Raw genomic sequence first — 24,713 nt, forward strand, 5'->3', positions numbered from 1 at the left:
TAAAGTCCGCCCTGTAGCCCTAGCAAACCTCCCCACTAGGATATTGGTCCCCCCACAATTCAAGTGTAACCCGTCCTTCTTGAACAGGTCACTCCTGCCCCAGAAGAGGTCCCAATGATCCAGAAACTTGAATCCCTGCCCCCTGCTCCAATCCCACAGCCACGCAGTCATCCTCCACCTAATTCTATTCCTACTCTCACTGTCGCGTGGCACAGGCAGTAATCCCGAGATTACTACCTTTGCGGTCCTTCTTCGTAACTGCCTTCCTAACTCCCTATACTCACGTTTCAGGACCTCTTCCCCTTTCCTTCCTATGTCATTGGTACCTACATGTACCACGACCTCTGGCTCTTCACCCTCCCACTTCAGGATATCTTGGACGCGATCAGAAACGTCCCGAACCCTGGCACCAGGGAGGCAAATTCCCATCCGGGACTCCCGGTCACCTCCACAGAAACGCCTGTCTGAGCCCCTGACTATTGAGTCCCCTATTACTATGGACCTCTTTCTTCTAACCCTACCCTTCTGAGCTACAGGGCCGTCCTCTGTGCCGGAGGCTCGGCCACTGTCACTCCAGGTAGGCTGTCCCCCCCAACAGTACTCAAACATGAGTACTTATTGTCAAGGGGTACAGCCACTGGGGTACTCTCTAGTACCTGCCTCTTCCCCTTCCTGACTGTAACCCACCTATCTGCCTCCCATGGTCCCGGAGTGACCACCTGCCTGTAACCTCTCTATCACCTCCTCACTCTCCCTGACCAGGCGAAGGTCATCGAGCTGCAGCTCCAGTTCCCTAACTCGGTCCCTCAGGAGCTGCATGCAGTTCGGCGCACCTGGCGCAGATGTGGACGTCCGGGAGGCTCGGAGACTCCAGGATCTCCCACATCCGACACCGAGAACAACAAGCTGCCCTCACACTCATACCTCCCAAATAACTGAAAATACAAGAACTAAAAGATAAGCCTACTGTGCCCTCTTCCGCCTAAGCCCTCTGAGCCCAAGCCCTACACTCTGCGCCCGGCTCACTCCGCTGCCCGCAAACGAAGCTGCCCGCTTCTTAAGGCGGCGTTCTTTATGTATCTTCCCTCCTTCCCGGGCCTCCTTCACGTGCCTGTGCAGTCCTGCCTCTCAGAACTCCGATCTGAGAAGCAATTGGACAATTTGAAAATGGCCGCCGCCGCACTTCCTCTCAAGCCTCGCTGTCCTCTTCCAAAAGAGAACTACCTCACTCAGTATCTCCTTTATATATCTTCCCTCCTTCCCGGGCCTCCTTCATGCGCCTGCGCAGTCCCTCCTCTCAGAACTCCGATCTGAGAAGCAATTGGACAATTTGAAAATGGCCGCCGCCGCACTTCCTCTCAAGCCTCGCTGTCCTCTTCCAAAAGAGGATGTGCTTTAAGTTTGCACACTAATCTCCTGTGTGGGACCTTGTCAAAAGCCTTTTGAAAATCTAAATATACCACATCCACTGGCTCTCCCCATCCACTCTACTAGTTACATCTTCAAAAATTTCTATAAGATTCGTCAGACATGATTTTCCTTTCACAAATCCATGCTGACTTTGTCCAATTATTTCATCTCTTTCCAAATATACTGTTATCACATCTTTGATAACCGACTCTAGCATATTCCCCACCACCGATGTCAGACTAACCGGTCTATAATTCCCCGGTTTCTCTCTCCCTCCTTTTTTAAAAAGTGGGGTTGCATTAACCACCCTCCAATCCTCAGGAACTAATCCAGAATCTAAGAAGTTTTGAAAAATTATCACTAATGCATTCAATATTTCTTGGGCTACTCCCTTAAGCACTCTGGGATGCAGACCATATACGTACCTTGATAATAAATTTACTTTGAATATAAACTTAAATTGACTTTCATTGAAAGAGTCTTTTAGGCAGTGGATTCAGCAGTCAATGTGCAAAGTTGGATGGAGAATTCAAGTGACAGGCAACTGAAAGGTCAAATTTGCAGGCTGAATGGAGGCAGTCTAGATCCAAGGATAGGAAAGATTTTTTTTACTGCAGCAGCAAGTTAGAGATTAGCATGTTTAAAATAAAGATGGGATGAGTGATCTGAAGAACAGTAGGATACTGAACTCCTTACACTTTGGAAACATAATGAATTTGAAACATTAACTCTGATCTCTCTTCAAAAGTGTTCCTGAACCTGCTGAACGTTCCCAGGTTGTTTCACATTTCTGCCACATCTCTTTTTCCTCTGCATTTATATCCATGTCCTGATTTTAGTAGCCATATCCTGGCAGCCATGCTTGGCTCTGGCACTCCTTTCCTGAGGCTCTCCATGCTGCTTCTCCTTCTCCTCCTTTCAGAAACCCCTTGGTGCCCTTGGTTACATTGCTGAATATCTCCTCTACGACCCTGTGTTAAATTTGATTTGATAACATTAATGAGAAGTGCCTCATGATATTTTATAAGGTCAAAAGAAGCACATTAAGATAGCGTGTTCTTGTTGATCTACTTAATGTTTTCAGTAGTTTGTTTTCACTTTGAGCACAGTAGATCAATTGGCACTGCAGACCTGTGACATTTCCATTTTCTTCATAGAAGTGATTGCACTGAAAGTTTTCAATAATAAGAACAGAGAAATCATGAAGATTTGTCTGCCCCACTGACAGCTGTACACATCCACAAATCATTACATAAAGCTAAATTCATGGTCAGAATCCACAAAAGAACACTAAAACATCTATTATTTTATTTATTTGAGTGGCACTAGTGACAGAAATAAGTACAAGTGATCATGGTGGCACTGTCTGGAGCAGAATAAGTAACAGCCTCTATTTTCTCACAGAAATCACATGGAGTTCAAATGTGGTGACTTGGTAGATCATAACAGCAGCAAGATCATGTCACAAAAAAGAAATCACTAACTTTTTATCAGCATTGAAAACTTTAAAATCATTTAAGAAACAGAAATGGAAATCAGATTTACAATGATCATAAGTGAACTTCAATGGAATCATTACAAAAACATAAGGCTGCTCACAAATATTGATGAGTCATCACAGTCATCAAACATCAATGAGTCAAGGACAAAGGAAACAGACAGACCAGAAGACTTCATTCTTGCCGTGCGGTTGAAGGAATGGAGATCACAACTTTGTGAACTTGCTCTGAAACTTCCATTCTGTGAACTGTCTTGTGACTGGTTTTGCTCAGGAATAGCTGTACCAAAGCACTTAAAAGTAGACGCAAGGCTCCCAATAATCTGCTGAACTAGATATAATTTCCAAATAAGAAATTATTTGTGAGATTTTATATGCAAGATAGAACTGTGGGTTTATGAATGGGAGTTTGTGTTTGACCTGAGTAACCCGAGCCTAGCAACGGGCTGGTCAGAACAGAGACATCAATTACAAGTCGCTCCTTGCAAGAAGAGCAATAAAATGATGTTGCCTTGAACCAGAGCCAATGGGAAGCTGTCAACATTAGCCAGATAGGCCAGAACCAACAAGAAACACAACACAACATTTGAACTGAATAAGAGAATAAGAACACTGTTTTGAATGTAAAGTGAGCGAGACCTCTGGAGACTAACTGTTGTAAGGAAGAAACCCCCCTCCATCCCAGGGGCTGGAAGGAGGAGGATAAATCATTTGGCGAACAAGAGATCCCCCATTTCAGTACTATAAATTGGAAACGTGGTATGAGTAAGTACTGGTACAGAAGAACAATAGAATTCATGTTTTTAAGTCATTGGCCTAACTCTAACATAGTTTACTTGATACTTGTGTGGAGACAAAGCGCAAACTTTGATTAATTAACAATTGCATAGTAACTGCCTAACCTAGATTTGTTGATGATAGGTCAACATTGGAAATGGCCAGATGGCACCTAGAATACAACTGAAGCTAAATTTTTATCAACTATTGCTCTTATCATCTTTTATTGCAGCAAAACATGGACAATAAAATTAGATAAGAAAAATATTCTCAGTTTTATACTATCCAGTTTCAAGAATGGCATTGGATATAACCATTCTTCAGTAATTTACCAAGGATAAAGACACAATACACTTATATTCTGAGATTATCAGGCAAACTGCAGGAATGATTCCAGGTAAGTCTGGCTACCAGCATGGGAGCAGAGAACAAGAGCTGCTTATACAACCTATCTGTATGGTCTCCAGTCCAGAATGCCACAGTCACCTGCCCTATTCATATCATCGTCCTTATTTCCATCTGCACAAGGTCAAAAAATTCCTTCATCACTACATCCTCAGTATCCTTACTCATCCAATCAAAATGTAATCCCCTGAGCTCTGACCAGGTACAAGCTACTAAAGTGGTGTGACTACCTCCTGGATTAGGTTTGCCACAAACCTTCCCTGGTGCTGCACTCGTTCACGCTCAAGTTAGCTGCTCTGAGCTGATGTTACTTAAAACACACACACACATTTACTGTAGGTGAGACTGCTTGGAATCTCACTGGTCTCCTAAAAATTCCATTTATCCTGCTTATGCTAATTTTCTGGGATTTTACCAGTTCTATTAGAATTATGACAGTAATTGGAGAGAGTAAAAAGCAGAAATGCAGCGCCTTTCATTTTATCATTTGATGAATATCAAGCAGAGTTTCATAATATATTACAGACTGTCAATTTTTTAACACATTATAATTTATGAAGAACATTTTCACCCAGTCCACCCCCCCCCCCAACTCTAAGTTTAAATATAAATGGTTCTGCTGTTCAATACACTAAAATTCCACTTAAATGAATACAAGTTCAATCAAATAAGATGGGGGAGATCTTAAATGGATTTCTTTGCACCTGCATTTATGTGGGAGATGGACAAAGAGTCTGCAGAAGTGAGGCAAAGCAGCAGTGAGGTAATCAGCCATGTATAGACTATACAGGAGAAGGTGCTGCTGGCTTGAGGCAAATTGGGATGGATAAATTCCCAGGGCCTGACATAGTGTCCCCTCAGACTTCATGGGAGGCTAATGCAGGGGCCCCAACAGAGATATTTAAAATGTACTTAGTCATGGGTGAGGTGCTGGAGGATTGGAGGATAGCCAATGTTGTTCCCTTATTTAAGAAGGACTCTAAGAACATGCAAGGAAGTTGTAACCCCCTGAGCCTGACATCAGTAGTGGGAAAGTTATTGGAAGGTATTCTGAGGGATGGGATATACAAGTATTTTCATAGACAGGGACTGATAATGGATAACCAACTTAGTTTTGTGCGTGGTTGGTCATCTATAACCAATATTATAGAGTTTTTCAAGGAAGTTACCAGAAAGGTTGATGAAGACAAAGAAGTGGACGTTGCCTACATGGACTTATGAAGGATCCACATCCAAGGCTGGTCAGGAAGGTCAAGTCACTTGACATCCATGATGCGGTAGCAAACTGGATTGGACATTAGCTTTGTGGGAGAAGCCTGAAAGTGGAAGTACATAGTTGCCTCTCTGCCTAGTGGTGTGTGACCTGGAGGTCCGTGATTAGTAGTGTGCCACTGGGATTGGTGCTGGGCCCATTGTTGTTTGTTACCTATATCAACCATCTGGATAATAATGTGGTAAACTGGATCAAAAAATATATGGATGACACCAAGACTGTGGGTGTAGTGGACAACAAAGAAGTCTATCAAAGTTTGCAGCAGGATCTGGACTGGCTGGTAAAATGGTAGATGGAATTTAAAGCAGACAATTGTAAGGTGTTGCACTTTGGGAAGACAAACCGAGGTAGAATATGTACGATGAGCATTAGGTCACTGAGAAGTGCAGTAGAATGCAGAAATCTGGGAATACAGATTCATAATTCCTTGAAAGTGGCACCAAAGGTAGAGAGGGTTGTAAAGAAAGATTTTGCCACATTTGACTTTATAAATCAAAGTACGAGTCCAGGAGTTGGGCTGTTATGTTGACGTTGTACAAGATGCTTGGTCAGACCTAATTTGGGGTATTGAGTGCCATTCTGATCACTTGCCTACAGGAAAGATATCAATAGGATGGAAAGAGTACAGAAAAGAATTATAAGGATGTTACCAAGGCTTGAGTTGATGGGGAAAAGTCAAATAGGATCGAAATTGGATAGGAAAGCAAAACTTATTATCAGAGTACACACTGTACATGTCACTCCATATAACCCTGAAAAAAGAATCTCAGAGTCGTATGTGGTGACATGCATGTACTCTGATAATAAATTTTACCTTGAACGTTTTGAACTTTATTCCCAGGAGCATATGAAAATGTGGGAAGCTTAGAGAGATGTATACAATATAGATATGGTAAATGCAAGCATGTATTTTCCAGTGAGGTTTGGTGAGACCAGAACTGGAGGTTATAGGTTAAGCACGAAAGGTGAAATATTTAAGCTGAACCTGAGAGGAACTTCTTTACTTGAGGGTGGTACGAGTGTTAAACTACCAGCAGTTTTGATTTCAATATTTAAGAGAAATTAGGAAAGGTACATAGATGGGAGGAGTAGGGAGGTACAGATCAAAGTGACTAAGCAAAATAATATTTCAGCACGTGCTAAGTGGGCCAAAGGGCCTGTTTTGTTGCTGTAGTGTGCTACACTCTAATTACAATAAAGTAATATCTTCATTCTGTTCACAGTAAGGAGTCCAATTCTTTGTACTTGAAGGAAAGACCATTTCAAAACCTGTGGGCAAGATCAAGACTTGCCTAATGGAAATTTAAAGGAACAAATCCCACCTCTCTCTGGCCTTCAAGTTAGGAAATTTGTCTAGCTGCTATTTTTATTTTAAATAGTTATTTCACTGAGCCTTTCCAGGGCCTTCAGTTCCTTCTTACAAATTGATTTTCAATGGGGACCTGACATATCTCCTTGCATAAAAGCATAATTTTAACATTTGTGAATTTTCCAAGGCCTGTCTTCTTACATTATTTGTAGACTTTTAAATCATGGACCATGACTAAAGCTAAGTATAACATACTGAATTTTAGATATTTTTCTCCTTGTGGCTTGTAATGACTGATCAACTGGAACATGTGTGCTCTGTTAAATTTGGATAAACTTTACGACTTTGCTTGTGTGAATGATAATCAATAAAAGTTTCTTTTATATCAACAGTAAATTTGTAAGTATTTCAAATACTTGTGGAGTACTGTTGAAATATATTCACTGTGGGAGGTACAGTAAGCAACTTCCATGACGCATGTTCTCAAATGCTACCAAGCAATTACAACATTTTAATAGACTGTTGGATAAGTATATGCCAGGTCACTGGGTAGGAGTGAAATGTTCAATCAAGTTATTTAATGGTCTGATCCTTAAGTGCAATACTCCCTCAGTATATCCCTCCATATCCAGCTGAGATTTATTTGCTCAGCTCTGCTGTGCAATTCTTAAACCTGCATCCTTCTCGCTCAGAAACATTTCTCTCCCAATTAGTAGAGCTAGCACCAGATCAGGGAAAGAAAATAAAACAAAATTAAGAAATCAATGCCTGACTAAACCTCTCCTCTTCAATAGATCAGAGACCAACAGTTTTAGAACCTATTTACAGCCAAGTGTAAAGGGATAAATGAAAAAGACAACTAAACAGCAAGACATGATAAATTGGTTGCAATTTTGGATAAAATGCTATGTAAATATTTTTATTAAGTATCGAGATATCCTTTGTAATGATATGAATATTTTGAGGAACTATCAAGTAGATTTTAAATGAATGGTTACGTAAGGTTTTTTATGGTTAATACTTGGAAGTTGGCAAATTGGCCATGACAGCATTTATTTCTCATCCCAAAGTCTCTCAAGAAGGTGAAGGCAAGGCTTTTTACTTGTTTTCATTTTGTGCAGTAGAGAAAAGACATTGTTAGATGTGGAATTTCAAAAAGAATGTTTGTTAAGTGTTGATTTTCCATGAGTTTTGTTGCATTTGCACTCAACTATGCAAACAGAATAATTCATCACCGCATGACATTTGGTGATGGGAAGTTAAATATTTTTGTTCTGAAGGAGATGTGGTGATTAAGCAATCCAAATAATTCTCTTAATAATGGAGTCAAGCTCAATTAGATACAAAAATTGCAATTTATGGGACAATGACAGTAATCATGCCTCTGAATCAACCAAGAACAAGTTTATTTGAGAGATACGAGCTCACCAGGCATTACGGAGTTGTAGACTTTTGAATACAACGAACTAAGGGCACAATTTCACTCTCAACAATGTATGACACACTCCTGAAAAACAGTGGGGCAAGCTCCTTCCCCACAGAACTGATAATTGGCAAGTGGCAAATGTGTGGCAGTAACCTGTCAATTGCTAAAAACTTAAAGCATGAATGAAAACTTGTATTTATTTTACTCTTATCATTCTTATCTGAAAGTCCTTTCCAGTCACATTTGTAGCAATCAGTTTGCACACAGAAACCTCCCACAAATAACAAATTAATAATGACCAGATAATCTGTAGACTATTTTAACCATAAGATTAACTGTCGTGTACATGAATGCCTAGAAAACTGTATGTATAACATAACTGTATAACACCTTTCATGCTTGCTTTGTCCACCAGAATGAGGCACTTTCACAAACCCTCGCAGCCCCCGATGATCCAGTAACCTCAATCCCTGAGGCTGATGTGACAGCTGTTATGTTTTGTGACTTCAAAACACTACAGCTAAAGGAAACAAGGGAGCCAAGACATGCGAGTCTTAAATTTAGCTATTTTACTTTAAGTGAGGAGCGCACGTATCATGTGATAGCATTATAACATATGCAATTCACATATTTTTGTATATATTGAGGGTTTAAACTAATTTGCAAGGGGTATGGGACCTGGAGCGATAGAGCAATGAAAGAAGTGCATGGAGTAAAGCCAGATTTAACATATAGAGAGGCTTTGAGGAAAGAGCAGCAGAATAAAGGGTATAAAGGTAGTAAGGTAGAAGGGCTGTGTACTTCAATGCAAGAAGCATCAGGAACAAAGGTGATGAACTGAGAGCTTGGATACATACATGGAATTATGATGTATTCTCAATATTCCTGGATTTCAGTGCATTACTGGTCAGGGATACTATTACAGCTGCAGAAAGGGTGGGTAATGTAGCAGGATCCTCTTTTGAGTCAGTATGAGTGGAAGTCAGGAACAGGAAGGGAGCAGTTACTCTACTGGGTGTATTCTATAGGCCCCTGGTAGCAGCAGAGATACCAAGGAGCAGATTGGGAGGCAGATTTTGGAAAGATGCAAAAATAACAGGGTTGTTATCATGGGTGACTTTAATTTCCCTAATATGGATTGGCACTTGATTAGTTCCAAGGGTTTAGATGGGGTGAAGTTTGTTAAGTGTGTCCAGGATGGATTCCTGTCACAGTATGTTGGCAGCCAGACTAGGGGGAATGCCATACTAGATCTAGTATTAGGTAACAAACTGGGTCAGGTCACAGATCTGTCAGTGGGTGAGCATCTGGGGGACAGTGATCATCGCTCCCTGACCTTTAGCATTATCATGGAAAAAGATAGAATCAGAGAGGACAGGAAAATTTCTAATTGGGGAAGGGCAAATTATGAGGCTATAAGGCTAGAACTTGTGGGTGTGAACTGGGATGATGTTTTTGCAGGGAAATGCACTATGGACATGTGGTCGATGTTTAAGGATCTCTTGCAGGATGTTAGGGATAAATTTGTCCCGGTGAGGAAGATAAAGAATGGTACGTTGAAGGAACCATGGGTGACAAGTGATGTGGAAAATCTAGTCAGGTGGAAGAAGGCAGCATACGTGAGGTTTAGGAAGCAAGGATCAGATGGGTCTATTGAGGAATATAGGGTAGCAAGAAAAGAGCTTAAGAAGGGGCTGAGAAGAGCAAGAAGGGGGCATGAGAAGGCCTTGGCGAGTAGGATAAAGGAAAACCCCAAGGCATTCTTCAATTATGTGAAGAACAAAAGGATCACAGGAGTGAAGGTAGGACCAATTAGAGATAAAAGTGAGAAGATGTGCCTGAAGGCTGTGGAAGTGAGTGAGGTCCTCAATGAATACTTCTCTTCGGTATTCACCACTGAGAGGGAACTTGATGATGGTGAGGACAATATGAGTGAAGTTGATGTTCTGGAGCATGTTGATATTAAGGGAGAGGAGGTGTTGGAGTTGTTAAAATGCATTAGGACAGATAAGTCCCCAGGGCTTGACGGAATATTCCCCAGGCTGCTCCACGAGGCAAGGGAAGAGATTGCTGAACCTCTGGCTAGGATTTTTAAGTCCTCTTTGTCCACGGGAATGGTACCAGAGGATTGGAGGGAGGCGAATGTTGTCCCCTTGATCAAAAAAGATAGTAGGGATAGCCCAGGTAATTACAGACCAGTGAGCCTTACGTCTGTGGTGGGAAAGCTGTTGGAAAAGATCCTTAGAGATAGGATCTATGGGCATTTAGAGAATCATGGCCTGAGCAGGAACAGCCAGCATGGCTTTGTGAAGGGCAGATCGTGTCCAAGAAGCCTGATAGAGTTCTTTGAGGAGGTGACCAGGCATATAGATGAGGGTAGTGCAGTGGATGTGATCTACATGGATTTTCGTACGACATATGACAAGGTTCCACACGGTAGGCTTATTCAGAAAGTCAGAAGGCATGGGATCCAGGGAAGTTTGGCCAGGTGGATTCAGAATTGGCCTGCCTGCAGAAGGCAGAGGGTCATGGTGGAGGGAGTACATTCAGATTGGAGGGTTGTGACTAGTGGTGGCCCACGAGGATCTGTTCTGGGACCTCTACTTCTCATGATTTTTATTAACGACCTGGATGTGGGGGTAGAAGGGTGGGTTGGCAAGTTTGTAGATGACACAAAGGTTGGTGGTGTTGTAGATAGTGTAGAGGAGTGTCGTAGATTGCAGAGAGACATTGATAGGATGCAGAGGTGGGCTGAGAAGTAGCAGATGGAGTTCGACCCGGAGAAGTGTGAAGTGGTACACTTTGGAAGGACAAGCTCCAAGGCAGAGTACAAAGTGCTCTGTGCTGCTTAGCCCCTGCTCTGTTCACTTGATACTTATGACTGTTAGGTTACATGTACCTTCAATGCCGCATTAAGCTCACTGAAAACAGCAGTTGTTGGCTGAACCAAAGGTGGTGACTAATCAACATTTAGGAGGGAGATTGAAAATCTAGCTGAGTGGTGTATAATAACCTCTCAACTCAATATTAGCATAGCCAAAGAGCTGATTATTGGGGATGGAGAGTGTCAGTAGCTTTAAATTCATTGGTGTCATATCAGAAAATCTGTCCTGGGACCAGCACGTACAAGTGCCATCACAAAGAAGGCATGAGAGCAACTCTGATTTCTTAGACGTTTGCATGTCTTAAAAAATTCAGCAGGTCATCAAAAACATATTACTCACTTCTATAGATGCACAGTATCCTGACTGGTTGCATTACAGCCTGGTTAATGGGAGCACCATTACCCAGAAATGGAAAAGACTGCAGTAAGTGGTAGATACAGCACAACCCATCACAGGTAAATCCCTCCCACCATTGAGCACACTTCCATGGAGCACTACCACACGAACACAGCATCAATCATCAAAGACTCCCACCATCCAATGCCATGCTCTCACCTCACTACTAACATCGAGCAAGAGGAACAGAGGCCCCAAGTCCCCCACGACCAGGCTCAGGAACTTGAACCAGTGTGGATAACTTCACTCACCACAACTCTAAACTGATTCTACAACCCACAGACTCACTTATACCCTTAGTATTTTTTTTTATTTGCACAATTTGGCTTCTTTTGCACATTGGTTGTGTCATACCATTATACTTTGTTGAGAGTCATGTGCCCTTATTAAGGAGTGGACTTTAAAATCAGACAGCAGGCCACAACAGCACATTCACGGTTTATGATATGCCAGAGGTAAAAACCTTTAGAAAGAGTGCAAAAAATGGCAAAATAGAAAAAAATGACAAAGAAAATGCAGATATATACCATAAGAACTTTAGGACTATGGCTCCAAAATATCATTCAGAAGTAATACACCTTCTCTCCCACCCCCTCACTTACACCAAAATGAGCCTTTAAGTAAGAATCTCCTTCCTCTAGGAGAAAAAGGATAGTCTGTCCTTTGGAATGTGGGGGGGGGGGGGGTGGAGTTGAAGCCTGAGCAATTACACAAAAAGGAATTCATATCCTTTCTTCACAATCACAAATGGCCACACATACGTTCATCACAATAAGATCACAAAGATGGTGTATAACCAAAATCCATCAACAACCAACCGTTTTCAAGGAGCCAGCAGTATCCCCATCCTCCACTAAGCCAGCACAGAGCCCGTGCCATCACAAACAGGCACCTTTCTTAAGGTACCCCACCCTGTTGGAGTTCTCGCCCTGAAACTGGAAGCCACAACGAACAGGGCACATCATAGAATGTCACTGTCGTGGAGTGTGCACGTACAAACAAAAGGGTCCGTGCTGTGTGCATTAGGCAAGTGTGTGTACCCAGCAAGTATAATGTCAGCACTGCCAGATAGGCAGGGATAGTGGATTGATGGGACTATAAGTGGGGATAGGAATGGGGGAGGAAGGAAGAAATTACTTGTGGCAAACCTGCTCTGTCACAGAGAGTTTGACGGTCTTAGTTTATGTATAGTTTTTCATAAATTTTATTGCATCTCTTTATTTTGCTGCAAGTACAAACAGGCTTTTTCCACTGAGGTTATGTCAGACTAGAACTACAGGTCATAGGGTAAGGCTGAGAGGTGAAATTTTTAAGAGGAACCTGAGGGGGAACTTTTTCACTCAGAGGGTGGTGAGAAAGTGGAACAAGCGGTTGTCGGTAATGGTGGATGGGGGTTTTATTTCAACATTTAAGAGAAATTTTGATAAATTCATGGATAGGATGGGTATGGAGGACTATGGCCAAGGCATTGTTCCACGGTACCAGGCAAAATGGAAGCCCAGCACAAACTAGATGGGCTGAAGGACCTGTCTCTGTGCTGTATCACTCTATGACTCTAAATGTCTCCAAGTAAATTAATCTCCATCTAGTATATTGATAATAAATTTTACTTTGAACTTTGTACCTACATGTGGCAAGACAGCTGAATAAAGCAATTACATATTTCTTGCAGTCTGATGAGTCAACATATTTTCTCATGTACTCGGGTTTGAGGAACCATATCTCCAGGCAGATACAAGTGAGTGACAGGAACACAGCATCAACAATATGCTCAGCAAAATCAGGTAACATCTCTTTCTCAGACAAGTGCAAGCAAAGAGATTGTAGGATGAGCCTGGAAGCCCGGATGTCACTGTGAGTCAGGAGGGATGGTGATTGGATAAAAAGTACAGGAAAAATGGCAAAATAATGCCAAACAGTCCTTGACTAAAAACAGTGTAACTGTAAGAGTGAAAGCAGGACAAATGCTATTGAGATTAAAATATCTGAAGTACAAATGATTGGAAGCTTGAGCAGCACACACAAAATGCTGGAGGAACTCAACCAACACTAAAGGTCTCAGCCCAAAATGTAGTTTGTTTATTCATTTTCACAGATGCTGCCTGACCTGCTCTGGATATCCAGCATCAGCAGAATCTCTTGTGTTTACGATTCATTGCATAAAAAGAGTAGATGGAATTTTTATGTATGTAGTATACACAGCAGAAATTGATGATAACTGATGGTGGTAATAAGTACCTGCAAAGAGAGACAGAGATAGCATATTGAGGCATGCTGTGTCATACAAAATACCAAAGTGTAATGACAATTTATTATTACAGACCAATACCAAGGGCTAAAGTACGTAGGTAAAATAGACATGAATTGCCTTTATAGATGCAATAGAAGCTATTTGCATGCATGCATGCCAAATTGTAAAAGGAAAAGATTTTATATACCAGATGAATGCATATTTTCAACATGCAAGTGCTAAGGCAAGTTAGTGAATACAAGCCTTTCTTGTGGTACAATTTTAACAAAGAAAAATGTTTGCACAGCAAGAAGCTACAGGGAGCAAGTCCAGAGTGAACAATGGAGTATGGGGCTTGGACAGCATTTGCAGCACCAGAAACGGTGGGCAGCAGAATAGCTTTAAGTTAAAAAGTTGCAATCAATATCACAGCAGCACACTCCTTGATTATTGGCAAAGATACACATCTAAGTCAATTCAGCTGAGTTCCACTGCAGAAGAGGATAGGAACATAAAAATACTTTGATGATCTCTAAAAGACTATTAATCCATCTGAAATGTTTGCTATTGAACTACCAATTATTGCAGCTGAGTAAAATTGATTGAACTATATTAATGAACAAAGAACATTGAAGCTAGGCAGAAAAATACAGTATGATCAGCACGGGTATTTCAAAAATGCAGTTTTGTTATTCTATTGGCAAAGCAAAATAAAACTCCAACAATCTAGCAATCACTGGATTCTTGTGGTGCCAGATTAGCAGATTTTCCATGTTCACACTGATTGCTCCTTCTGATATATCAACACACTTATAAATGTTGCTACACTTTAAGAAGGGAGGGAGGCAACAGTAAAGGAAATTACGAGCCAGTTAGCCTGACTTAAGTAGTTGGGAAGATGCTGAAATCCATTGTTAAGGATGAGGTTTCAGGATTTGTTGAAGCACATGATAAATAGGCCACAGTCAGTATGGTTTCCTTAATGGGAATTTGTCTGATAAATCTGCTGAAATTCTTTAAGAAAATAACAAGGCAGGATAGAAAACGGAGAGTCAGTGGATGCTGCTTATTTGGATTTTCAGAAGGTCTTTAACAAGGTGCTGCACATTAGGCTGCTGAACTAGATAGGACCACATGGTATTATAGGGAAGATACTAGAATGAATTGGAGATTGGTTGAACAGCAAGAAGTAAAGAGTGTGAATAAAAGGGGACTATTCTGTTTGGCTGCCAGTGACTAGTGGTATTTCACAGAATTGGTGTAGGGACCACTTCTTTTCATGTTACAGATGTCGATGATTTGGAGACAGATTTAATGGCTTTGTGACCAAGCTTGCAGACCATATGAAGATAGGTGGTGCAACAGGGAGTGTTGAGGAAAAGGGATGTTTGCAAAAGGACTTAGACAGATTACAGAATGGGCAAAGAAGTGACAGATGGAATATAATGTTGGGAAGTGTATGGTCACACACTTCGGTGAAATCAGGACCACAGGCCATAGGAGCAGAATTAGTCCATTCGGCCGATTGTTTTCTCCGCCATTCCATCATGGCTAATTGTCCCAATCTCCCCCAGCATAGGAAACATCCACTCTATCTAAGCTGTTCAATATTCAATAGGTTTCAATAAGATCTTCCCTCATTTTTCTATAATGAGGGAAACTTCAAGGAGTACAGACCCAGAGCCATCAAATTCTTTCATTCCTGGATCCATTCTCATGATCCTTTGAAATTACAGGTGTCCTAGGAGAGATACTTCAAAAATCCTTAGCCACAAGGGGAGGTGCTAGAGGATTGGACAATAGCTAATATTGTTTCCTTGTTTAAGAGCTAAGAATAAGCCAGAAAATTATAGGCCAGTGAACCTGACATCAGTTATGGGGAAGTTATTAGGAGACTAGATATATAAGTATTTGGATAGATGGGTACTGAGTAGGGATAGTCAGCATGGTTTTATGCATTGTAGATTACGTCTAACCAATGTTATGGCATTTTACAAGGAGGTAATTGGGAAAGTTGATGAAGGAAAGGCAGTGTATGTTGTCTACGTGGACTTTAACAAGATCTCTGACAAGGTCTCAGATGGGATAGTGGCCAAGAAGGTACAGTTACATGGCATTCGGGATGATGTAGCAAATTAGATTAGACATTGGCTTCGTGGAAGAAAGCAGAGGGTGGTAGCAGATAGTTGCCTCTCTGAGTGGGGACCTGTAACTGGTGGTGTGCTGCAGGGATCAATGCTGGGTCCATTACAGTTCGTCATCTATATCCACGACCTGTATGATAATGTGGTGAACTGGATCAGCAAATTTGCAGATGACACCATGATTGACAGCATAGTGAACAGTGAACAAGGCTATCAAATCTTGCAGTGCGGTTCAGTGCCGCTAGAAAATTAGCAGAAAAATGGCAGATGGAACTTAGTGCAGACAAATGTGAGGTGATGCATCTTGGGGGGACGAACCAGGGTTGTTCTTATGCATTGAGCAGTAATACACTGAGGAGAATGTTAAACAGAGGGATCTGGGAATATAGATTCATAATTGCTTGAAAGTGGCATTTCAGGTAGATAGGATCATAAAGAAGGCTTTTTTTGCATAATGGCCTTCATTCAAAATTCAAAGTAAATTTATTATCCAAGTACATGTATGTCACCATATACAACCCTGAGATTCATTTTCTTGTGGGTATAGTCAGTAAATCCAAGAAGCATAATACAATCTGCGAAAGAACACACAAGACAAACAACCAAAGTGCAAAAGACTACAACTGATGCAAGTACAAAAGAAAAAAGAAATATTAATAACAAATAAATAAGCAGTAAATATCGAGAACATGAGTTCACAGGTTGTGGGAACAAGTCAGTGATAGAACGAGTAAAGTTGGGTAAAGTTATCCAAGAGCCTAATGGCTATGGGATAAGAACTGTTCCTGAACCTGCTGGTGAGAGTTCTGAGGCTCCTGTACCTTCTTCTTGATGGCGATGCTGGAATCAGCCTCAAATACAGAGTGGATGAGAAGCTCTTCAACCTGAGGAGACCTCAAATTATTGCCAGTGAAGGAGACTATTTTGAGAGACTTCCTCTTTGCCGATGACTGCGCCCTGTATGCTGGCTCACAGCCAGAGATGCAAGTCAATATTGACAAATTCTTCACAGCACGTGACAACTTTGGACTCACGATCAGCATCAAAGAGACCAAAATCATGCACCAGCCTGCTCCTCATGCACCGTACACAGAACCCAAAATCCCAATCAAAGGACAGAATCTACAGGCAGTAGACCAGTTTACTTACCTTGGCAGCACCCTCTTCCGAGCAGTGACTACTGATGCAGAAGTTAACTGCAGAATAGCAAAGGCAAGCTCTGCTTTTGGTAGACTGCGCTCCACTGTATGGGAACATCAGGAATCAGCCCAGCAACACAACTGAAGGTCTGCAGAGCCATGGTACTCATTACCCTCCCGTATGCCTGTGAAACGTGGACTGTGTATCGAAGGCATGCAAGATGGCTCAACCATTTCCACATGACTTGTCTTCACAGAATATTAGGCATCAGATGGCAAGACAAAGCAACAGACACTGAAGTTCCCTCTAGAGCAAGTCTACCATCAGTCCACACACTGCTGATGAGAGCACAGACCCAGTGGGCAGGTCACATCATCTGTATGCCAGACAAGTGCATACCCAAGCAGCTCCTTTTTGGAGAACTCTCTGCTGGAAGATGCTCTCATGGGGGGCAGAAGAAACGTTGCAAAGACACACTAAAGGCCTCCCTGAAGTCACTTGACATAGACACAACCTCCTGGAAAATGCTGGCACAAAACCGCCCTACCTGTTGCAGCCTCATCCACAAGGGCTGTCAAGCTTATGAAGCAAGGCGCACTGCTGAAGCACAACATAAGCACGAGCTGCAGAAGTCCAGAGCCACCAGCCCAACAACTGCAGTGCCTACACGTGTCTGCCCAACATGTGCCAGGACATTGCACGCCCAAATTGGCCTGACCAGTCTTCTTCAGACACACTGCATCCAGTCTCAAAGTGACTAATGGTGTCAAGGTCTTCATCGACGTCTTCGATGGATGAACAACAGCGGTGAGAAGAGAACGTGTAATGAGTGGTGTGAGCCAGAGAATGGATGCTGTTTTCCTGCTTCAGTGTTTGATGTAGATATGCTCAATGGTGGCAATGATAGGGAGGGCTTTACCTGTGACAGACTGGGTCGTATCTACTGGGATTTTCCATTCAAGGTCACTGGCGTTTCTGTATTAGGCTGCGATGCAGCAAGTCAATATACTCTCCACTACACATCTATGGAAGTAGATGTCATGCTGAATCTTCACAAGCTCCAAAGGAAGTAGAGGCTCTGCTGTGCTTTCTTTGTAATTACATTTATGTACTGGGCTGAGGACAGGTCCTCAAAATAATAACACCGAGGAATTTATAGTTGCTGACCCCTGCACCTCTGATCCTCCAATGAAGTCTAGCTCATGGACCTCTGGTTTTCTTCTCCTAAAGTCAATTAGCTCTTGGTCTTGCTGATGTCGAGTAAAAGGATGTCGTTGTGGCACCGCTCAGCAAGAGTCTCAATCTCCCTCCTGTATGCTGATTCGTCACCAGCCTATAACACTGGTGTCATCAGGAAACTTGAATGTGGCATTAGAACTGTGTTTAGACACACATTCATAAGTGTAAAGCAAATAGACCAGGGGGCTAAGCACAAGACCTTGTGATGCACCTGTGCAAAAAGGATCAATGGGGACCCAAGTCATCCCAACCACAATCTACTCCATCCGGGAAGCAGTACCGCAGCATAAAAGCTAGGACCATCAGGCTCCCGGACAGCTTCTTCCACCAGGCCATCAGACTGATGAACTCACGCTGACTTTAGTGTGCTCACTATTACATTGACTGTTCTATGTATCATAAATTACTATGATTGCACATTGCACATTTAGATGGAGACATAACATGTATGTGAAGGATGTAAGAAATAAAGTCAATTCAGTGCTGAAAGTGATTATGGAAGAGATGTTGGTGCCAATCTGAAATGTCTGGTGTCTGCATTTGAGGATATTGAGGATCCAATTGCACAAGGAGTTAGTGAGGCCAAGGTCTTGAAGCTAATTGATTAATTGAGGGGATGATGGTATTGAATGCTGAGCTGTGGTCGATAAAGAGAATCCTGATGTATGCTTCTTTGCTGTCCAGATGTTCCAGGTGGAGTGACAAGCCAATGAGACGGATTCTGCTGTGGACCTCTTGTACCAGGAGGCAAATTGAAGCAGATCCAAGTCACTCCTCATAAACCAATGTATTGAGTAATGGAGTTGGGATGGTATGTCAGAATTGTATATGTTATTGGTGAAGCCTAATTTGAAGTATTGTGTGCAGTTTTGGTCACCTACCTACAGGAAAGATGTACATAATATTGACAGAATTCAGAGAAATGCTGCATGTTGTTGGGACTTCAGGACCTGAAATATAGAGAAAGGTTGAATAAGTTAAGAATTTCAACATAGAAAATAGAGGGGAGATTTTATAGTGGTATACAAAATTATGAAGGTTACAGATAGGGTAAATAAAAGCAGAATTTTTCCACTGAGATTGGGTGAATTTGGAACTGGAGGTCATGGGTTAACGATGAAAGGTGAAACATTTAAGAGGAACAGAAAGGAGGAACTTCTTCACATGGAGCAGGGGTTCCCAACTTCTTTTATGTCATGGACCAATACTAATAATCAAGGGATCAATGGACCTCATATTGGGAACCCCTGACTTAGAGGGTGCAACAAGCTATCAGCATGTGGTAAATGCAGGGTCAATTACAACATTTATGAGAAATTTGGATAGGTACATGGATGGGAGGGGTATGGAGTGCTATGCTTTGTGAACAGATCGATGGGGCTAAGCAGATTAAAGGTTCAGCATGGACTAGATGGGCCAAAGAGGCTGTTCCTATGCTGTAGTGTTCTATGACTCTTTAACCTCCTCTGGATACCCTTCAATGCCGCTCATCTTCTCTTACATAAGGGGCTCAAAACTGCATTCTGACCAATGTGTACAAAGCCTCAGCACTGCATTCTTGCTGTTACATTCTCGTCCTCTCAAAAAGAATGCTAACATTGCATTTGCATTCCTTACCATCGACTCAACAAGTACTTAACCATGGGGAATCCTGCAAGAGGACTAGCAAGTCTCTTTGCACCTCAGATTTTTTAAAATTTTCTACCCATTTAGAAAATAGTCTACATTTATATTTCTTCTACCAAAGTGTATGACCATAAAGTTCCTTGCACTGTATTTCATCTGCCACTTTATTTCTCACCCCCCAATCTAAGTGCTCTGTAGCCCACCCCACCACACTTCCTCAACACTACCTGACCCTACACCCAACTTTGTGTCATCCACAAATATCAACTCCACCATCCAAATCATTGACATACAATGTGGAAAGAAGCAGTCCCATCCTGCGCACGGACTGTTTGAACTGCTTCCGTCTGGTAGGCGCTTCAGATCCCTCCAGACTAAGACTAATAGGCACTGGAGAAGTTTTTTCCCTACTGCGGTCACTTTGCTGAACAGTTAACTGCCGGTTAACTGTCGGCTAACTATTACTTGGATAGCACTACCTGTATGTATAATCTATATTTTCATTTATATTTATCATTATTATTGTTATGAGCAGAGAGACAACATCTGCCGGAAGTAAATTCCTTGTACGTGCACAGGTACTTGGCGATTAAAGTCTGATTTTGATTCTGATTCTGATTCCAATATCAACCCCTGTGGAACACCACTAGTTACCAGTAGTCACACAGAAAAGGGGTCCCCTTTATTCCCTTTCTTTGCCCCCTGACAGTCAGCAGAACTTCTATCCAAGCTAGTATCTTTTCTGTAATACCATGGGCTCCTATCATGCTTGGGAGACTCGTGTGTGGCACCTTGTCAAAGGCCTTCTGAAAATCCAAGTAAACAGCATACATTGACTCTCCTTTGTCTATCTTGCCTGTTATTTCCTCAAAAAATTCTAAAAGATTTGTCAGGCAAGATTCCCCCTTAAAGAAATCATACTGACTTTGGCCTATTTTATCCTGTGCCTCCAACTACCCTGAAACCTCATCCTTAAAAAGTGGGCTCCAACATCTTCCTAACCACTGATGTCAGGCTAACTGACCTACAATGCCTTTTCTTCTGCTTCCCTTCTTAAAGCATAGAGTAACATCTGCAATATTCCAGTCCTGCAGAACCATTCCAGAATCTAGAGATTTTTGAAAGACCATTATTAATGCCTCCACAATCTCTTCAGCTACCACTTTCAGAATCTTTGAGTGTAGTCCATCTCGTCTAGATGACTTATCTACATTGAGACCTTTCAGCTTCCCAAGTACCTTCTCCTTAGTAATAGCATCTACACTTACGTCTGCCCCTGAGATACAGATAAATAAAGGTATAAGTTATTTTCTAAATGGGGAGGAAGTTCAGAATCAGAGGTGCAAAGGGACTTGGGAGTCCTCGAGCAGGATTCCCTAGAGGTTAACTTACAAGATGAGTCAGTGGCAAGGAAGGCGAATGCAAGTTAGCATTTATTTCAAGAGGACTAAAATAAAAGCAAAGATATGATACAGAGGCTTTAAAGCCATCGGTCAGAATGCACTTGGGGTATTGTGAGCAATTTTAGGCCCCTTATCTAAGAAAAGATCTGCTGGCATTGGAGTAGGTCTAGAGGAGTTCCGTAAAAATAATTCCAGGAATGAAAGGGTTAATGTATGATGAGCATTTGATGGCTCTGGGCCTGTGTTCACTGCAGTTTTGAATGAGGGGGTATCCGATTGAAATCTATCAAATATTGAAAATCTGATATAAAGTAGATGTGAAGAAGATGTTTCCTACAATGGGGGCATCTAGAACCAGAGGGCACATCCTCAAAATAAGGAGCATTCCTTAAAAACAGAGATGAGCAGTAATTTCTTTAGCCAGAGGATGGTGAATCTGTGGAATTTAAAGCAGAGTTTTATTGGTTCTTTATTAGTAAGGGCATCAAAGGTAACTGAGAAAAGGCTGGAGAACTGGGTTGAAAGAGATAGTAAATTCCATCAGCCATGATGGAATGGCGAAGCACACTCAGTGGGCTGAACGGCCTAATTCTGCTCCTTAGTCTTATGGTCTTAGAATTCATCTTTTTTTAAAAGATACATAGTTGTGCAATAGATTTCCCAGTGAACCAAGTGAACAGGTTGTAGCAAGTCTGAGGTGAGAGTAGCTAACCATTGTCCTTTCACAGGAAATGCTTGCAAAGATTTCAGAAGCTTTCTGCACACATATATACGTATACAAATATATATATATATACAGCAGCAACATTTGACAACCCATACATATAAAAAAATAAAAAGAAGTACATTTTGGTGAAACCATCACAGAAAATCTTTCAAGCTACCATGGTCAAGGTATCACAGGATATAGATCATTGTCTGTGTAATCAACACGATGCACCTAAATTCGTACTGAAGAAGAAAATCTTCAGATAATGGAGGTGTTCAGTTGGCTACACAAGCACAATGTCAAGCTCAAAAGAAGAACTGTGTATTTATGCAGAGAGTATTAGTTCATCTCAGATTAAAAGTAGATGCAAATTGATGGCAACTAATTAAAGCAATAGCTAAGCAATTGGGAAGGCATGGAAGCAGGAAAGCATTACAGGACGTTGGTCATTGTGAGACAAGGCACAGTTTTATACTAGATTCTTACCCAATCTGGCAACAGTACTTGTGTCATTACATTAATTATTGAAAAGTGAAAAAAATGCATTGGGTCAAAGATTAACAATTGGAATATGAGAAAGCCTAGGAAATGTATCTTTGTTAATTTACCACAAAAGAACATGTACATTGAAACTTGCATTCAATGCTTTAAATTCATTGGGAGCTTTAAGCTCTAACAGCGAGAAGAAAAATAAAGATATTTGCATCATTGTGTATTTATGAAGAATAAAGGAGATGATGCTCAATCAGGAATTGTCTTTGGATTGAAAAAAGATTATCAAATCCATTGAGAAGAGATTTTATTGCAGCCACAAACCATAAACTTTTGTTAGGAATTCTTGATCTGAATTTGCTGTACCGATAATAGATGCATTGAGAATGTAAAGATGGGCCACATAAAAGTTTACAATTGTATGCTATTGCAAATATGTAGTCACGGAACTGCATAAGAATTTAGATGTAGACAATCTGGAAAGGATGATTTTACAATTATAGTAAATGAGAAAACTTAAGGGACATAAAATGTTCTGAAACATGTTTTTTAAAACTAAAAAGCTGGATTGCATACAAAATGTTCATATAAAGAAATGACAAACTGCTACAACCAACATCATGAATTGTCAACTGAACAAAATTACTTTAAATGGGGAGTGTATCAACAGAATTGTCTTATAAAAGATACATTTTGGAAGGACTTGTGAGTGAACATTCTAATATCACAAACATTAAGAAAATAGAACTTTTGGCACTGGCCAATCAGAAGAATCAGTGGATAAGATTACAAAAGTTATCTACCAGAAGTGCCTCATAATTCAAGCAAATTATGATACTTTCTTCAGGACAAGAAACAGATACAACGCAAGTTCTTCTCAGTAAATCAATGCCTTTGAAAAAAAATTGTCAAAGGGTTAAATGAGTGTCTTTTCCTTTTTTTCAGCAGTGCCTGAGAATCAAAACTGATATGATTCCAGTCTGGTTTTGTGAGCTCTGAGGTGACTAATGCACCCAATGTGGGAATGGAGAGTTATCTACAGACAGGAAAGGGAGTAGCTGACAGAGTGGGCAGATAGGAGTTTATGAGGCACTGCACTCCTTCTATTCTTTGTTTAGGACTTCGGTGTGCTCACAGTGTATGACTTTATTGTTCTCCTTAACACACTGAATGCTCTTTTTCTGCTTTAATTGCATTGGCCAGTTGTGGGGGATGATACATTTCTTTGAAGAAATTTTGAGCACATCGTTCTGCTCAGAAAAGAGTATTTATGCGTACTCAATTGAGAATAACTGAAGTTTCAATGGTGGAAATGTTGACTTAGGAAAGAAGGCATCCATTGGCTTGCTTATCCCTAACAACAGATTTGGAGTCTATCAGGTGGTGCCTTGAGATGACAAACGTAAGTAGTCTAGGCATTTGTAAGGGCGGGGATACCACGATCAAGTGGACTATAAATTCAAGTCAAGTCGTCACTTTTATTGTCATTTCGACCATAACTGCTGGTACAGTGCATAGTAAAAATGAGACAACGTTTTTCAGGACCATGGTTTACATGACACAGTACAAAAAACTAGACTGAACTACGTAATTAAAAAAAACAACACAGAGAAAGCTACACTAGACTACAGACCTACCCAGGACTGCATAAAGTGCACAAAAACAGTGCAGGCATTACAATAAATAATAAACAGGACAGTAGGGCAAGGTATCAGTCCAGGCTTTGGGTATTGAGGAATCTGATAGCTTGGAGGAAGAAACTGTTACATAGTCTGGTCGTGAGAGCCCGAATGCTTCGGAGCCTTTTCCCAGACGGCAGGAGGGAGAAGAGATTGTATGAGGGGTGTGTGGGGTCCTTCATAATGCTGTTCCCTTTGCAGATGCAACGTGTAGTGTAAGAGTCCGTAATAGCGGGAAGAGAGACCCCGATGATCTTTTCAGCTGACATATCCACTGAAGGGTCTTGCAATCCGAGATGGTGCAATTTCTGAACCAGGCAGTGGTGCAGCTGCTCAGGATGCTCTCAATACAATCCCTGTAGGATGTGATGAGGATGGGGGGTAGGAGATGGACTTTCCTCAGACTTCACAAAAAGTAGAGACACTGCTAGGCTTTCTTTGCTTATGGAGCTGGAGTTGAGGGACCAGGTGATACTCTCCGTCAGGTGAACACCAAGAAATTTGGTGCTCTTTACGATCTCTACCAAGGAATCGTCGATGTTCAGCGGGGAGTGGTTGCTCCGTGCCCTCCTTAAGTCAACAACCATCTCTTTTGTTTTGTTCACATTAAGAGACAGGTTGTTGGCAGGTCTGTTAGCCGCTGCACCTCCTCTCTGTAAACTGACTCGTCGT

General features: G+C 41.5%; 1 protein-coding gene across 5 annotated transcripts in view; it reads right to left on the reverse strand.

The window, feature by feature from the left end:
- The window catches only part of grik1a (glutamate receptor, ionotropic, kainate 1a), a 354,991-nt gene that overhangs the window by 314,741 nt on the left and 15,537 nt on the right, over positions 1–24,713 (reverse strand). For 3 of the 5 annotated variants that reach the window (XM_059968113.1, XM_059968115.1, XM_059968116.1), the window contains exon 2: positions 19,014–19,082. The exons of the other annotated variants lie outside the window; for them this stretch is intronic. In XM_059968113.1, the coding sequence (XP_059824096.1) occupies positions 19,014–19,082 (69 nt within the window). The remainder of the gene's footprint in view (positions 1–19,013; positions 19,083–24,713) is intronic. 5 annotated transcript variants of the gene reach the window in all.

The sequence above is a fragment of the Hypanus sabinus genome, chromosome 4, assembly GCF_030144855.1.
Source record: "Hypanus sabinus isolate sHypSab1 chromosome 4, sHypSab1.hap1, whole genome shotgun sequence".
In the NCBI taxonomy this organism is placed as follows: Eukaryota; Metazoa; Chordata; class Chondrichthyes; order Myliobatiformes; family Dasyatidae; genus Hypanus; species Hypanus sabinus.